The sequence below is a fragment of the Lagopus leucura genome, unplaced genomic scaffold, assembly GCF_019238085.1.
Source record: "Lagopus leucura isolate 7727_CA_CO unplaced genomic scaffold, USGS_WTPT01 Super-Scaffold_806, whole genome shotgun sequence".
NCBI lineage: Eukaryota > Metazoa > Chordata > Aves > Galliformes > Phasianidae > Lagopus > Lagopus leucura.
The window spans coordinates 6,228,654-6,247,597 of NW_024962260.1; the positions used below are offsets into that span (position 1 = coordinate 6,228,654).

The following is an 18,944-nucleotide window of genomic DNA, read 5'->3' on the forward strand; positions in this document are numbered from 1 at the left end:
CAGCTAGAAAACTGGAAAGCATAGGAGGAGTCAAGCTTTGCTATTTCAGGGTTAAACTAACATATTATATCTGCCTGAATTCATTGATGCTGAAGGAATGGCCAGTTTTTTATGATAAAATCATTACTCAGAAAGTAAGTTTGAAGCCATGTAAGATATCTGTTCAGACCCTAATAATAATAAAAACCAGAAATAAATCTGTTTTGTTTGTAATCATACACATTCCCACATCACTTAATATTTTGAAGATATTTTGCCCTAACAAACATACAGACTAGCTCAACCCTTCCCTCAACTTTGATCCTGCTTGTCCTGATCTAATACCATACTTGCAGGTAATCATCTGAAGGCAGGCTTGATTTTGCTTCAGTTTCTTCATGACAAATGATGAGTTTCTCATGAGGAAACAACACCATGTGATGATTTCATGTAATTCACACTGCAATGAGGCAACATACACTGGAGCTTATATTTGCCTCAGTGTGTATCACTTCTGTAATTCCAATGAGTAGAAAAATTTATTTCCAAGAAATAACGTACTTCTGGTTGGTAAAGGCATGTGAACACATGAATAGCAAGGAGAAAAATAATAATGGTAATCTAAATCATAAAACTGTGTGTATGAAACATTTTTATGACCACCAGCAAGACACACAGTATAATTATTGAGTCCATCAGGCTGTTATTTATGTCACATTCATTGCTTTTGTTGCAATAATCAGAAGTATTTTAGAATTATAGCATTCTTGAGAGTCTGTCATACGTACTGGCAAATGCAACAAGTACGAGAATGAGGCAGCAGCTCGCTGCTGCTACAGCATAAAAGCTAGACGTTAAATAACTTACCATGAGATTCCATAATAGATGTGAAAATGATAAATATAGAGAGCATTAAGGTAAAAGGTATAAACATCATAAAAATAAAGCATTGAGCAGGAAAATCAAAGTGAATTATGCCATATATTTTCCTGCCTCCTATCTAATATCAAGTTACTTTCTTTTATTATATATGATAGGAATATTAAGCATTAAGATACAGTATAACAAAAACAATGAGACACAGGGGAACAAATGAGGGATATAGCCCAGGAAATACTGTTGATAGTTCTTATTGTGTCAGTGTTATCACAGATTGAATCAGCCACCCTGTAGTTCACAATCAAAATAAGTTTCCCCACCAACAGCACGACCAGCATCTAGCTCCCAGCAGTACAAGCCAATAAGTCCTTTAGTGCCATAGAGCTGTAACCCAAAAGCATAATCAGGAATGTGTCAGATGAAATGCCAGCTTTGTAACATTTCCAACGACAAGGAGAGCAAAGCTTATCCATGATACAGTTTGGTTGCATTTGGAGATAAGAAAGTAAACAGCCGTATTCAAAGATTCTACCTGGTGGAGGCCAAGCTTTGCCTATTTCGTACATGCTTGGATGAACGGTCTCACTCTTCCACAAGCACAGAAAACAACAACTTATTCTCCCATAAACTGGCAAACATTTGTACTCTGAGATCTAAACACAAAACATTTTAAAAGCATCATTTTAGATATTAGAATCACATCAGAGCATCCTGCTTATTGTCTCCACAGCTACAGATATAGGAAAGTGATATCAGTAGTGTTTACCAAATAAGGGACTGACGTCCTTGAATTTATCTTAGATGCTTCCTGAAATTATTCAAAGTTTGTTTTAGGCATGTCATAAAACCTACTAAGACTACATCGTCATCTGCCTTAATGGTTTTCCAAATCCTTTGCACCTGGTCTGCTTCCAATCAAACAGGGAACAAAAGAGAAGAGCAGGCAAGAATCCAGATCTCACATTTTTGCCAATTCTTTCATCAGTTCTCACTAGAGAGCTGAGCAGGAATGCTCAGATTCAGAAACACTGAGAAACAACAATAATCAAGGAAAACATTCTTAAATTGCAGTACTGGATCTTATCCTTCTATTCACCTCATTAAGGAGAACAAATATCAGCCACCTTCGAAAAGAAAAAGCAAAGGATGACGCATATTGGGGTTCAAATTCCCTGATTCAATCATTGCTTAAATTTTTCCCAAGTCACATTTCTGAGCCACTGATTAATTCACATCACACAGATTTCTATCTGGTTTAATGGTTGTCTACGTGGAAATAGAGATGGAAGACAGATAGTTCTCAAAGGAGAACAAAAGAGCTGTACAGATGATGCAATTATTAAGCCCATTTAATAATATCATGGGTCAGGATTTGGAGTGTTACAAAATTATCATCATCTGGGAATGAGATCAGAAGAATTGGGAAGAACTTCGTAATTGCTTCACCAGTAATCTGGAACACTGTCACAAATCCACAACAAGCAAGGCTCTGAGAACTTCAAATCATATTTGACAGATGGGCTTAATTAGTTATTCTCCTACAAACTCACAATATTTGCTGTTAATATTCATTCTAAAACACCCTGCTGGCTGCGATAATATTTATGTTAATCCTGTTATGATAAGCTTTAGGTGCCAAAACCTCTCCACATAAAATGACTGATATATTTCAAACTTAGATAAAGAAACACTTGGGCATCCTGGTTAAGTTTGTCACTTGCACACGTGTCTCCTTAATCTGTGAAATTACACCTGTCACTAAAAGTCAGCTTTATCAACACTATCTTCTGATCCATGTAAAAATTATCAGAAACACTAAAGCATTGAATCTCTTCGTTAATTAACATTGCCACCTATGCATTCATATGATCAGATCTCTCAGTTTTAGGAATTATTAAATAATATGCAAATAGAGCTTGTAAAATTTGTAAATGAACTACAGAGGCAAACAATTTGGTAAAAGGCATTAATATTTAACTGCTATCCACTTGTGCATATGTAGTGTCATCAAACATTTCTGGAACTGGGAAAAAAAATTGTTTCCCATAAAACACTGATCATCCTTCCTAAAATGAATAGTAAAGCAGGCATGACTAAACTTAATGAGAAAAGCATCATACTGAATTTCAAATATGCTTGATGATAGTATTTGTTTACAAAAAATAACTAAGTTGTTTTCAAAATGCAAAAGCACAGAAAGCTCAACTGGTGAATTCACATGAAATAAGTTAAAACAAAAGTTAAATATGAGTTGCATACATATGTATGATGTATGATCTTGTCTGCTCCTGAATTTCCTTCCAAAATATATAACAGCTCACATATATTTTAGTAAACATGAAGCCATGCTTGTATTCAGCACATGAAAGTACAAGAAGGGGTCACTTTGAAAGCTTGCTCTTGAATGAATATTGAAGAGAAATAAGATGCCAAGCTTCAATTCACCCATGATGTTGCATTATATTTTCCTGATGAAGAAGAGAAATTGGGCCAATGCATTCCATGGACCCAACAAGATAAAGTGTGACGGGAAACTCATTGTTGATATAATCTTTGGTTCTGATCCAACGCCCATTTCAGTCAGCAACAATATTCACACTGTCTATATGTAGTTTTGAATTGGAATTTTAAAGAATGCAACAGGTTGTGCTAGGCAATAGGAAGGTGTGATGCTGACACATGTGTATACATCTCTTTAACCAATGACATTTAGGTCAGATGTCTGACAACAGATGATAGATCATAATTATTCTCTTCTCCTTTTTACGACATAAAGTTTCCTACTTATTAGGGGATATTTATTTAAAAAAAAAATCAAAAATCCATTACAAATCCCTCAAACCTGTAAGATTTTGTAAAGTGTCAGAAGCAAATCACAGCAAAATTGGAATTTTCATGTCGTATGGTAAGTTTCCTAGCAGCAATACCAAACATTTGCAGGCAGTCAGATCCTTGTAAACACACACTTGACATACATTTCCAGAAGCCATGGACAAGCAGCAGAAAACGATATCAAAATTGATTCACTACAGCATTCAGTTGTGACTAGAATAGGAACATCCACCTCCCAGTTGATGGCTGTTTGAGAGGTCAGGGTCCTAGCAAAATGCTTGCACAATGGGAATGGAAAATGGAAAACTTCTATTCTTCTTCATGTTAAAAACTCATATAAATCACACTGGGGAAAAAAAAAATGGGGGTTTCATGCTGTAGGTTTTAGATTCCTCTGCAAATCTTTGAATTTAAAATAAGTAAATAAAATCCAAAACAACCCTATAATTACCCATGGTATAATGCCTGGCAGCAAATAATTTGAAAAGATTAAATAAGTCACAACCAGATGCTGAGATATGAAACACATTCTTCCAAATACTATTTGAAAATGGTACTTCCTACTAGCTTTAAAACTTTCTTTGGGTATTAAGACTGAACAACAGTTTCTGTTCAAAGCGCATGCGGCGCAATTTACAATCACTACAAAACAAAGACGGCCTCATCTTTTCCAAAAGCATTTTTATCATTCTCTATAATAAAATTTATTAAAACTGTGCCACAGTGCTTTGAAAAAGGAAAAGAAAAGCCATCCATTATGAAAAGGCAGAATGCTGGAAATGACCTACCTGTTTTCAGAGGCAGCAGACTTTCTCTGGCAAACAATAACAGCTGGTGCATATTTCCCCGTATAATCCACACTCTCTCTGATATCCCACAAGTATGGGCTGCTGGCTCTTACGCTGAAAACATTCACACCTTTCTTCACCTTTGCCCTAGGAGGAATAAGAGTGCAGTTGACCAGCTTGATCTGCTACTTTTTGCTTCACTTTCTCCTTTCTGCCCCACAGAAAATGCTACAGCTCAGAGTTTGACAGGATTACAAGGAAAAGAGATGAGAGAAGTAATTAAGCATTACACATTTAAAAAGAAATAATACCAAGATAAAAATCTTATTGAACTAATGGTTGTGGTTTTTTTTCCTTCCAAATCCCATCATCTTTCTGAATGCACAAAATTTCTTCATTGTCCTTCAGTAGTATTGAGTTTAAATGTTGTATCAGTTCTGGCCCTAAAAACACTTAAAAATATTCTTTCTCCAAGAGAGAACTGTTTCCTTGGAAGTCGATCTCCACGTATGACAAAATGTTACAGCCATGATGACTGGAACGAATTGTGGTTGGTGCATACTGACATAATTCTTTTAGCTTTGAATACTCAACAAAGAGGAGGAATCACATCCATATTTTAAAATATCCGTTTCATTTTTTTCTTAGGCAATGCTGTAATCCTCAATTCTTTTTTCTCCCCTTCTTTAACCAAATATCTCAAGGCACTACTGAATTATTCCAGGATGTAACATTGGCCAATTTGCTGAATTAGGAGTTTCAGTTATTGTCAACTTTTTGTTTGCAGATGTGTTTACAAAACCACAAAGCCCATTGTGGTCAAACAGCCTCATACACGAGCTGTCAGGAGATGACAGTTTAATTGTTTTTGCTTAAAATCTCATACACAAAATCCATTCAGTGTTAGGGCAAATTCTCAGTTCTGGGGGAGAAAACAAGAACATACGTGATTTTTTTTGTATAAACTGCTGCTGCTAATATGAGTGAAACAAACACTATCATCTCCGCCTACTCATGAAATCTTTGGAGGACAACATCGCACAAATTTGCAGAATAAAAAGCCAAAGTATTTCTTCAACCACATTGGGCAAAAAGTATTTCATTTCTTCTTCCACTAATTCAACAGCAGTAGCTGCAATTTCTTCAGCATACATGGAAGAAGGACAACGTGAGGACCTGCCAATTTGTGCTCAGGCTGTTTCTATGCTAATATTACAAAATATACTTTAAGCAGACTCAGTTCCTAGACCATGAATGTCCCTCAGGATGAGAGACCAATGGTCAAAAAATGGAAATTGAACAGCATCCCTGGCATCAGAGAGAAAGGAAGGGAGATGGAAAAAGGCCAGATGGTCTGGATAAAACACATTTCAGCATATGGCTGCGCCCAGTGCCAGTGACCTGTATCTGGCCCCATCTTCCCATTCCACTTCTAGAAAGGAAAACTGCTGGGTGTCAACTAAGATCCACGAGAGAAATACAATTCCCACTTCAAGGGAAACAGAGGTGGCTCACATCCTTCCAAGCTTAGATGGCTGTGCTTAAGAAATACTTCTAGGTCTGTAACATGGTCACCGTCTCTCCAAAAGCTGATTATGGGCAATAAGAAGATGCCAGTGTGTGATTTCAGCTGCTGAGCTGAGCACACACGTATTGAACAGCCAGTTGCCCCAATGGAGCCAACTCACAGCACCTCAGGGCAACATCCATTCCCCTCACAGCCAGACACTGCTTGTGACAGTGCAAGGGAGTAACTGCTTGCATTTGAACTTGTCCGTACATTTGGCTCCTGGGGTTTGCTGCGCAGATAGTCACTGTGGATGTAGCAGACAGCACATTTGTTGAGCTGTGATGTCCCTATGGTCTGCACATGAGTATACCTAGGATTTCTGTATGGCATGGTGCCTGGTCAGGATGCACACACGAAAAACAGCCTTGGGCTTTTCATACTCTACCTTGCTGTACTGGCATACATGCAATAACTTTATCTAATGGAAAAGGCAATACAGGGTCTCAATCCAGCTAATTGATGAAATTTCTCTTTTTTTTTTTTTTTTTAAATAGCATTATAAAGCAGACCAAAAGAAGTGTCCAGACACAGTAACTCATATCATCCTCTTATTTAGTGTCTGGATTCCTTGAAATGCCAGTGATGATGTAAACCAGCAGCAAAATGGACGCAAAACCAGAAAGCCAAGCCAAGTGTGCTTGTATTTGACACTCACATTATTCAGCGATTGCCATCCAGAACTGACTCCTAACGTTTCAATTAGATATATTTAGGTATACTCCTTACAATAATTGCAGCCTATGGGTCAGCATTTCTTAGAAGAGCCTTTGATAAGGTCTGCTTTAGTTATCCAATAAAACCCAATCTAATTTTATTGGAAAAAGTAACAAAATTAGTGTTTTCCACAAATAGAGGTAACTCTTCTTGGAAGAATCACTTAAATATCCCTCTATATTTAGGATTAAAGTTTCAGTTCCACAATCCCAGGAAAGACATTTTTCCGTAGCTTGCCTTGATGCTGTGTGTGCTGCTTGTAGGAGAAATTGCAGAATTTTATTCACCCATTTTACGATGGCAATAGCACTGAGCAATTACCGAAGGATGACCTGGATGAAACAGGGTTAATAATAACTGAAGGTATGTTATTTGTCAATGGATAAAATTGAAGATACCTGAGATGAAAACACTAGGGCTACTGTCAGGGCTCAGCTACTGTCTTGCAAATCTGCTTTATTGAATTGCTTGGCTGTCACAGGGCAAGCTGGATCTTCGACCTGTCAGCTGCTCCTGAGAGGGCTCATGAGGCAGCCTCTTGGTTCAGGCACAGTTCAGTCTGGCAAGATTTCCCAAGTGCCATATACATAAGAGGCTGATGACACAGGTTTTTCATGTATTTGCTCACGGTTAACAGTTAAGTACATCTCATTGCACGTTTGCTTAAAATACCACGGCTGGGCAGCACAAAGTAAAGCTGTTGGATTATTTGTATTCACCACTTTACTTTGGGCCAGATTTCATACTGGCAAAGTGGAGGAAAGAAAAGGCTTACTAAACTTTTCAATTTTTTTTTTTTTTCCCCCAAAACGATGAGTTTATTCAGCTAAATATATTCATAGCAGTTTCTACAGCTTGTTATTTACCACTGGAGCAGTGTTCTGAGCCTTGTAAGTAGCTCAGTCCTTACCCCAAATCAATCACAGCAAACAAAACCCCTGGGAGCTCTCGATCCCTGAAAACCCGTCAAGGCTGACAGGATAGAAAGCAAGGGAAGGGAGAAAGAAAAACGTAGAAGGAAGTCCCACAGTCAATACATCACACCTGAAATCAAGCAAATACATTCCCTAAGTGCATAAAGATAGCAATTCCCAATTCTATCTCATGATCCTCAAACCACAGTTTACTCTGGTGATAAAAGAGGCTTCAACTCAGCTGATTTGAACTCAGGCATTGTCCTTTTCCATTTATCAAAGCATATTTTAGCTTCTCCCACTTTTTGCAGCTTACAACCAGCATTTAGCTTTCAGCCCATGTCATTACTGCAGGCTGATAATGGCTGTGAAATCGTTACTTAAGTGTTGTATAAAGTGGAACAGCTGGCTGGTGAAAAATAACAGCCTTACAGCACGTGTAGTGCTAAGTGCCATGGGATACTGCCGACAAAGTGCCTGGTTTGAAATAGCACAGAGAAGGGAAAGAGAGCCAGAACACACAAATTCACCCTCTAGACATGTCAGAGATGAAAGGCAAGGAGTACACAGGAGCTGTGTGCCACAGGCACGGCTCCCCCTCCTCATTTCACTCCTGACTGTGTCCTGCATGCAGCACACAAACACCACACAGCTTCACTCCAAAACAAAGTGTGTGTAAACAGAGTGTAACCCCTAAGCAGATGTAAATAAAGGTGTTTTAGATCCATGACATTGAATCTAGCTTTCTATTCCTGCAAGCACTCAGGGCAAAGACACGCAGGAACTCTTCACGCTCTTTCTGAGAAAGTGAGCTACTTTTCACATTAAAGCAAAGGCAAAAAAAGAGAGAAAGACTGTTAACACTGGTACTACCCCTGGTTATCATCCTGTTACCAGTGGTGTCAGGAAGGTGGCAGATAAACTGTTTGCAGAAGGGTATATTTTCAGGAGCTCCTAGGCACCAAGCAGACATCGCTGCCACTTAGCATGCTCTGGATTTGACTCATCACCATGGCTGCTGAAAGCTCTTCAGAAATAATGTGAGGGAGTTTCTATTTATCTTCAGTGCTTTTTCCTGCCCAGAGCCTAATCTTGACCCAGCAATGACCACATGATGTCTGTATGCCAATATTTCACCTCCAGCAGCAATCTCCTCCCTTTCCAAGGTCTTAATTTTGCTGAGCAACCTCAGCACCAGTTCTATTCTAATTGCAGATATGGGAAAATATGTCTTACAACCCAATCCTTTAGACTGCTGCCAATTATTTTGCCTTTAGTTGGATCATATATCAGGAGACTTCATACTAACCATCTAAAGACTGAGCTTTTCGTTTTAGATCAACCTTGACCCAGCTTATAAAAATGAGGATTTGGATGCCAGGATATAACGTACAGAGTGGCTTCTGCAAGGCTTTCTTGCACTTATTTTCCCCATTGACTACTTCATGTACAAATCAGTGCTGTCAGTTGTTTTCAGAAGATGCCTCAAAGTTTCTTCAGGTTACACTAATAGTTTCACTGATTGAAAATCCACAACAGAAGAGAATCGGGAGTCCCTGAGATACTGATGGAGTTAGAATAATTTATGGAGAGCGATCTAGCACAACATAAGCTATTTAAAGCTGTATAATATACCCACAAACTCTTATTAAGGTCTGTGGTTTTCAGCCCTGTGAGACAGAAACCAGTTATCATTATGCATCACCATGAAAGCAGATTAAAATTAAATCAATCTGTTTATCTGTGGGTTTGCAATGCAGCTTTTCCTAAGTATAACACGTTCCCCATCTAATTAACATTTCAGGGGGAAAAACCATTCTACCCAGACAACAAAGCACCTTCATTCAAATGGAGATATTACCAAAAAAATATATAGTCCAGGTGGATTTATTTCAATTAGTACTAGGGCACAGTACATATTTAGGATTCAAAAGCTGAATTTTGCACACCAGGAGTTAAGTGAAATAGATCTCTCCGTAATACATATCTCCAGGACTTGAGAAAACTGCCCATGGTGTTTGTGGTTTACATGTATGCTGTCGTAGATATATGTATAAATGCAAGCACTGCATACAGATTTAGGTTTTACGCCTGTGGCTTTCAAAAAGGAAGGCCATATTAAATTATGCAAAATACACCAGTGTCTGGAGAATTAAAAGTGAAGTACATTTACAAATCACTCTGAAGGAGAAACATACGGTCTGTAGTCTGACCTCTATTCGGTTTATTAAACAGGTCACGAGACACCCCAATTCTCAGTAGGAACCAGAACTTCTGATGCTCTGCAGAACTGGATCTTCCTCTTGTAGACGAGCCCTGAGTAGAGCTCAGGAAGCAAACTTTAGAAGGTGTGTGAGTAATAAGAATAGCAGCACTGTGCCTCCCTGGAGATCCCAGCAGCTGTCATCCTGGGACTCCCAGCACAAAAGAAAAGGCTTTTCATGTACTTCATGGGTGTGCAGCAGTCTGGCTGCTGCACCTTCCTGCTGATTTCATCTTGTGGAACGTATGCAATGCCAGATAAGTGGCAAAGCAGCAAGAAGGAAGAAAATAGCAGTGATGTATCCTGAAGTGACACTATAGAAACAGAGGCTACCAGCAGGCAAAATCTCAGTAACAGGATAGATAAGACACCACTATTACAACTGGAGACATTACTTTGAAGAGTTGTCCTAAGGAGCTATTATTGTACTGATGGACAAGCTGGTGCTCCAGCCTATAGCCATATATCAGTACAAATGATGAAGCAAGCATAGAGATGCTGAAGGGGAGATAAAATCTTAAGGTTCACGGTTTGAGAGCAAGGTGAGAAGGGAGTCCACACGCTGTTTACCCCAAGCTACTCACCAAATAGAGTATTGTAACGGAGCAGTGATTTACTGTCACCTCTCCAGGCTGTATGGCACTTTTTCCTACAGGAATAGAAAACTGAGAAATAATGAGCAACAATGCTAAACTAAATATTTATGTATTCAAGTATGTGAAGGAAGCTGTTTGTTTACAGAAATGAAAGACGAAGATGAATAGCACTGCCTGCTGACTTAAAGTGGTTGGGAGCCCAACAGACTGCTTCCAACTATCGTTTCCAAAATAAATGCAAAATATGATGTAGGGTCTGAAATGTATCTTTCTAAATTGCCTGTAAAAGGAAAACAATGCAACACAATTCCTTCCTTTCCTGACCAGGCATCAGCAAAACAGCTAACAGCACAGCCTGTACTTCAGACAAGTTCTTTAATAAGACTTTGCTTTAAGAAGGGGGTGAAAACTTACCAAACGACTGGAGATTTTATGCATGGAAAAATCGAGTGTCATTTACCTTATATTACAGGTGCAAAAAACAGCAGGTAACAGCCACCAAAGCAAGCAAAGGGAGCTGACTGTGAGCAATGCCCAGAGAGTCATCCAGAGCACAAGGTGCACATAATGAGGGATTATCCAGCTACCCATTGTAGGCTGAGTAAAACCAAGCAAGGAATAACAATGTTTTAATGGACATTTATTTATATGTGTGTCTCTGAATGTGCACACATTTTTATGCTGAGCAGACACGCAACAAGAGAAGGAGCCCTGGATTCATTTAAATTGGCTGAGAATGTTAGGAGCACAGTGAATGAAGCGAAGGCTGATGGACCACACAGCATGAGTTTTCCAAAGACAGCAGTTGCAGAAATATTCTCTGTATCTACTAAGAATCAATGGGATTACACTTTGACAAGGGATATTTACACATCAAGAAAGCTTTTTATGACTAAGGAGGATGGCAAAGCACTGGAACAAATTGCCTGGTGCTTTTGTACAGTCTCAGGCATCAGAAGAGACTGTACCTGTCAGAGATGCCAGAAGAGTTTCAGGTTTAGCCAGCAGATGGAATAGATTCCTCGATGCAACAGCAGTGCGTATCAATACCTAAGAGCCTCGGGAAATCTCTGGACTTGCTCACAGAGAAAACAGCTCAGATTCAACCTGCAGTTGAGGCTCCTGGCAGACTTAGAGCTACAGCAAGCAGGTGAAAAGCTCATCTCTCTGAAGGCATCTGGGCATGCTCTATTCAGAGCAGTTACCCTGAGATATTCATCCACTTGGGATGGTAAGACTGTTTCTTTGAGCTTACCTGTAAAGCAGGGTCTGATGCAATAGTGTTTTGAAGTCAGCCCCAGCTCTGAATTTGCCCTTTCATTTCCCAACAGTGACAACTTGAGAGTCACAGCAGTCTTAGTGAAAGATGCAGTACTTGGATGTGGTACCAATTCATTATTGGAAAGCTTACTTCAAAATCTGTAAGTGGGACAGTTCTGAACTACTTCCAAATCATATCCTAATGCAAAATGAAATGACAGTGTCACTGAGTAAGAAATGAGAAGATTACCTCGGTAGTGCTAACGAAGACCGACCAGTGAAAATGAGTTAGCAACGTTCCCTAGCAACTTCCCACAGCTGCAGACAAAATCATCTTATGGACATCATACGAATTGCGAATACAGTTACTTTAAATACAAATTCTCTCATCCATTTTCTACACGCAGACCCCTCTAGGAGGTAACACAGGAGCAATTTACAGCAAGCTGTACCATAGCATTATCTTGCCCCAGAATTAATAAAAAAGACCCACGGATCCGTATGAGCTCTGTTTGCCCTTCACTCAATGACACACATGTCAGATGTTCAAAGAACAGCATCAGAGAAGCAAAAAAGCAGCATATCACAATCTTTGCTGCAAAATCCCTGAGTCTGCAAACCCTTTTTTCAAAAATGCGTTTCCTCACTCGTGGGAGCAATTTTGCTGATTCCTAATGGCATTACTTAAGGTTTACTGATTCAGATCTACAGTAAAGAAAATGTAAACTAATGCATAATTAAAGAGTTCCAATTCTTTAACAGAGAAATAGCCTGTGTTGCTTCAAAGCATTGCTATCAGCATTAAATGGATATTCACTAAGCAAATCAAACAGTGGTTTTTGTTATACACATAAAATCTGGGGCTGTATGCTATACATCCACCCTGACACATTTAACCACTTCTGTGCCCCTTGCACAATAGGCTACTAAAGCAACATTTGCTAAATAATAGCAAGGAGTTCTGCTGCAGGCAAACCCTAACATCTCAGTGCAGCCACTGATGCAGAAGGGAGTTCAATTAATGCAATAATGACACTGTTCAAAATTATTCTGTCCTTAATGTAGGGTACACACAGCATTGCCTGTATCCAGCAGCAGCAGCTAACCCCAGTGCATGTCACAGCACAGTTCTGGTTCTGATTTTTATGTGGGAAGAACCGAAGAGGAGGGCTGGGCTGATCCGAAGTAAGCAGAAACAGAGATGACTTGGTATTACGCAAAACCCTCCTTGTCAGCTGCTCTACAAGATAGAGCTATTTTGCAGGAACACAAAAGCAGCTGGTAATCCTCTCCACATGTAAATCCTGAAAAATTAATAATTGCACCTCCTCTCAGCCTCAGATTTCATGCATTTCCATGGACTGATTTATTCTACTTGTGCATTTTAATATAAGAAAGATGAGAAGGATGTGGAGGCTTCTCCTCACTACATGCAATTGTTCAAATGAACCTGCTGTAGAACGAATGGGTAGGAAAACACTACTGCCCACATAACCATGGTCAAATATAAATGCCATAAGGCAATCAAAACATCAACACTATGGATGAAATGGCCAAATGACAAATTGCTGAGAGAGACAGAACAGAAGGGGGCTGAATAAACCATGATGCAGAGAGAAAATCTGCAGAGAAAGGATCTAGGAAAATAATTTCAACCATGAGTTTATCAGAGATTGACTTTCTCTCATTCTTTAAATCACGAGAAATGTAAGCTCTTGTTTCAGGAATCCCTACGCTCCTATTAGAAAGTAAGGATTTTACAACAGAGCATAACACTACCATTCAGCATGGGAAACCTGTATGGTTATAGTGAGAAGGAAATTAATAGTCTGCCTGGGGATTAAGGCATCTTTCAGATCCAGTAAAACCCCAATGTATGCTGGCTAAGCCTTGCCTCTGATCAATTAACTTCTGCTCTCCTGCCAAGTGGATTTGCAGAACTCAAACCTGCTTTTGGAGGAGGTCTTACAGTCGTATTGACAGCACTAATGTTCAGAAAAAGATCAGAGCACACTAGATGAGGGCAAACGAGAAACTCAGAGTATGCTCAGGATGCAAACTGAACATTCGATAATGCTTACATATCAAATCTGATACCAAAAAACTACATGTGGCTGAGTATTACCCATTTAAGAATATACACAAAAATAAAAATTATTTTTCCAAACAAGATACCAGTAGCAACAGAGATTTGTTCTCATAATAGGTACTTTGAGGCATTCAGTATGTTCTACTCCATGAAATGTACTGTACAAGCTTCTGTGACCAACTGAAGCACCACAGACAATTGATGTTAGCAGAATATAATAATAGTATTTTGACAACTGGGTTAAAATTGACATTAATAAGAAAACACAAAGCCTAGTGAGCTAACACAGCACAGAGATGTTAACCTTGGTTTCATATTTACTGAGGAGACTCGGTACAATAGTCCCATTGATGACAATGGGGCAGTGGAACCACTCTGATTTAAAAGCAAAGTACCCACATCCCACAGATCCCAGGTATAACACTTCTCTGGAGATTTCTAGTGCAAGAACAGAGCTAACCCATCCTCACTTAGCCTTCAGATCAAGGTATTCCCAGGTAATTGGTGAAGAGTCACAGATGTTACTCTCACCTCCTTTGATATATTTTTTTTCTTAAATGAGTTTAAGGGAAAGGAAAGGCAGGTATGTTTTCCATAAAGAACATCTCCCCAGCAATAGCTGGAACCTCCACGTAAATAAGGTGTGTACAAGGCTATCATTGTTAAAAATACACAATTATACTCCCAAATACAGAGGTAAACAAATCAATAAACATTGGTAATGAAAAATTAGGTCTGCAGCTCATTCAGCCTCATTGAAATTAGCAGCTCATGAGCTACCTTTCACAGATTCTTTATAGAAAAAGTTCTCTTTGAAGACCTATTTCAAGTCCACAATAAAGGTAGCTCTGTGCGTCACGCTCCACTGCACAATCCTTTGAACAACTGCCTTTGCAGCTTGAGGCACTTTGTAGAGGAACTAATTAAACAATGGCCCCTGCCACCACGGGTCCTGCTGTGAGAGAGCTGATGATGACGTGACACACGTGCTGCAAGCAAAGAGCACAAGCAAACCATGACAACAACCAAGAAATCAAAGGGTTGGGGGAAGGACGGCAAGTGTGGTTGGTATTTAAATGTATTCCTTACCACCATACTGTGCTGTGGTGAAAGAGCCATGAAAGGGACTTGGAAGGGGCTGCACAGTCACACAAGGCCAATATAGGGCTTGGGAAAAAAAAGGTGCCTTTGCACTTATAGAAAGAAAGCAGCAAGTGGCAGCCTCCAATCTGTGGCTACTGAGACTCTCTTGGAACTGCTGTTTTTGGCCAGGAGACATGGAAAGAGAAGCATAATTAATGGTATAAAAAGTCCTTTCTGGTTGACAGAACTACTAGTTGCCTCTACAGATTGACAAAAAGACCCTTTTTCTCTTGACATATTGCATTTGCAAGCAAATATATTGAAATAAAGATATCAGGCATAAACATTTTAGCAATCATCATCACAAACCTGTCTTATTATTAGGATTACTTCTATTAGGATCTTATAAAATTCGTGGCAAAACTTGTAATTCAGTTATATCTCAATGATCAAAGTCTCCTATAGTTTTTTTTAGGAATCACTATTTGCTTGTGTTGCAAACATCAAGAAGCTGCTTGTTGCAAAAGAGCCACTTTGGGTAAGGATGGCATAAACCCACCAGTCACTACATGTAACATAACCTACGCACTGCCCACTCCATGGGGATGCAGAGTCTGACTGGAGAGATTGTTTCCTGAGCAACAACACTGGCACCTCATCATCTTTATTTGGGCATTTCCTACTCAAGTGTTAAAATAAGATGCTATCAACCAGAATACACAAGCATCGTGGGCACACTGGGTCCATCGTGGAAGATGTGGCACACACAATGATTGCATGCACAGAGTAGAGCCAAGCAGGGCATCTTCACTGTAGGGGGTGGGGGGGGAGAAACTGTAGGTACAAAGGGCAAATAAATCTGCCTCAGGTTTTTTTCTAAATAAAGAATTTTTTCCTTTTCCAAAAATATATGCCTGGAAGTCAGGGAGTGACTGCTGGGGAGATTTACTAAAATAGTGCACACTCGAAACAAAACCCCCAACAATTTAATCTGACAAGGCCTCCTGACGGCAATTTGAAGACCTTCCCTCTAGGAGACTTTCTGACAGAACTATCACTACATATACACACACACACACACACACACACACACACACACACACACACACACACTGCAACAGCATGAAATGATGCACTAATTAATTTTCAGTCCACTTCATCAAAAACCAAACCCACTCTGAAGGGAAGAAAAGCCATTAACAGCACCTGAGAGTCAAATATGAGCAGTGTGCTTAACAAATTCTCTTTGTATTAGCAGGGAGACAATAGGTGTGGTACATACAGTTAGAATGAATTATCTAATGACAAATGCTCTTTAAGTTTTTCCTTGAAGAGGAGCAAATTTTGACTGTAATTTGGAAACTGCAGCACTCAGCATAGTACTGCATATCAGAGGCATTATCATAGTCTTTTATGCACTGACTGACCAGTGAGCCTTAAGCTGTCTTTGGATGTGCTTTTCTCAAAATTAGGGGCTAATGAAACAGACTACCACTGATAGCAGCATTGCAGAGAAAGACTAACTCATGAAGAAAACAGATGCAATTTACATCTCTACAAAAAAGCAATTTTCAACCCTCTTTCCTACATCTGCACTCCCAAGGAGTTCTCTGCACCAACTCCATTCCACTTTCAGCATTTCTTATCTTGCTCTATTCTGCCCTTTTCATTTTAGCATTCACTCGATAAAACTATGAGATTTACTCGTAGTTAAGGAACTCTCTACCCATTACTCTTTCTGGCTTCCTTAGAATTTCCTTTAGAAATTCTAGCCATTGTTGTTGACATATACTGGAGCTGCTTCAAAACTGTGCTACCTAATAAGATAACAACCCCTGCAAAACAGCGCTAGCACCAGAAGAATTGACAAAGGCTTTTACTCAAGAGCACCGAATTGTGAAGCTGACATTACTATTGCTAGAAAAACTGCCCATTGATTTCATTGGTCACTGAGAATAGCTCAGGTTCATTGCATACAAGTCTATTTTAAGACATTACTGAAACAGCACTGTACTGCAAAGGTGTGTTAAACCACATGGCTTTACTTAGAAAGATGTGTTTGGAAATCAAAGGGTGTAATATACATATTTGCTCCTGTTCTGCACAATAAATTATTTATTAAGCCCGTTTCTCATTTCAAGATTCCTAGACAGGTAGTTAAAAATACTTGAAATGATTTATTCAAGGTTGGAAACACCTGCAGCATCCATAATGCATCTCAAAACAAGCTGTGTTGCTTCCAGAACACACATCATTTTCACCAGTAGTTTGAGACGTCTATAAAACTTCTGAAGAAGTTTAATAAATCTTCCCAAACAGATGCATATAATTGATCTTATAAATTTCCCATGGAAACAGGAGGAACCACTCATTTTTTACACCCTGAGAGGTACCGTGTCTATTAGCTTTCCAAAGGTACCAAACCTTCTCCACATTTATTCATCTAAATAATAATTTTGCACTTCAACCTGCTTTTAGCTAACTACTTTTCTCACCCTCAGCTCACCTGTTAGATGCACCAATCCACCCCTGTCATTTTCACAAGTGTTTGCACAGCCTATCTCCAGTTTGCACTCTTGAAAAGGATCTGCTCTAGCGCTGTTGCCACATCTTTGTTGCCTTGTTACTAGACCACTAAAGAGGAGTTCACCACGTGGTTACTAATTACTGCTCATGAAAGAGAAGTACAATTTTTGACAGTGCAAGGAAGTACATAATTTCCATACGAGAAAGGGCTCTTAGCATTCACAAAGGAATGTAGAAGAGATGGCACTGCTTGTATTATGAATATGCACATTACTATTCTAAAATTGTTGTCACTAATTCACCTTTCCAATTATAAGCCCATTTTTATACTTTATATCACTAAAAAGAGAAACACTAGTTGCGAGTTCTGCTTGAAGCAGTATTTATTAATAACAATATAAATAATACATATGGAAGAGTAATTTTAATTCTGTCACCTAAGTTTGGGGTTCCAAGAATTTCTGACATCTAATTGCTCTGTATCACTGCAATGCGTTTGATCTGCTTCAGCCTCACTTGGTACGGTTTGGTACTGTGGTTTATAACGCAGTAATTCCCAGTACACAGTTCTAAATAAACGTGTCTCTGTGAATAATATTTTTCAAGTTGCTTCCGTTAAATGGTAGACTACATGTTCATACATTCTAATAAATTATTTTCGAAACCTTTGAGAAGTTTCCTAGTTTTAAAAATATGCATCGTCATATTGAAAAGAGGCATTTGTTTATTAGTAGTTTTATAGATTAAAAGGGTCAAGTTGGTCCTTAAAGAATGCGTCCTCAGACCAGACATTTTTCTGCTTATTCCTACTGGCCCCTGGAAGGCATCATTCACATGGACAAAGTAACCACATGCAGACAGTTCTCTGCTGAGTGAGGTCCTACAAATGCTGGCTCTGTGACAACCTGAGAAATCCCAACTATGCAGCCTCCATTCTGACACATACCTTAAACATAACACAATTTCATGAGCTTATGAACACAATAGGAACACACCACCATTAGCAGTCAATAGGATCTAGTCTACAAAACAATTTAGATACTGGAAAGAATTCCAAAAGCATTACCCCTAAACGAAAGAGAAAAGAATTCCACATCCACAATCAAAACAAAGCACATTCAGGTGCCAAACCCATGGCACATCCCTTTCCAAGTCCAGCTGCAGCCTATCTGAATGACTTCCACTTGCAAAGTGTGCCTAAGTGACTGGAACAGAAAAAGGAATCATTTTCTACCTTGGTAAAACATCATTTTTCTCCTCCTGTGACTGTACCAAGGTTTGAGACAATCAGTTCTTATTTAATAGCTATAGGTTTAATAGCTATAGTTATCACCTAAAAAGAAATAGGTAGCAATCCTGACGTGTATCTGAAATTAAGTCCTTTTTGTTGGGATTGGAATACACCCACTGTCTTCTCTCATTGTTTATATCCAGCATTTGACTTCATGCCG

At 39.1% G+C, this 18,944-nt stretch overlaps 1 protein-coding gene across 1 annotated transcript in view; it reads right to left on the reverse strand.

The window, feature by feature from the left end:
* LOC122177006 (transmembrane protein 132D-like) overlaps window positions 1-18,944 on the reverse strand; it is a 195,623-nt gene that overhangs the window by 121,821 nt on the left and 54,858 nt on the right. Inside the window, 1 exon segment of the mRNA XM_042866056.1 lies at window positions 4,479-4,625. Coding sequence (XP_042721990.1) covers window positions 4,479-4,625 — 147 coding nt within the window.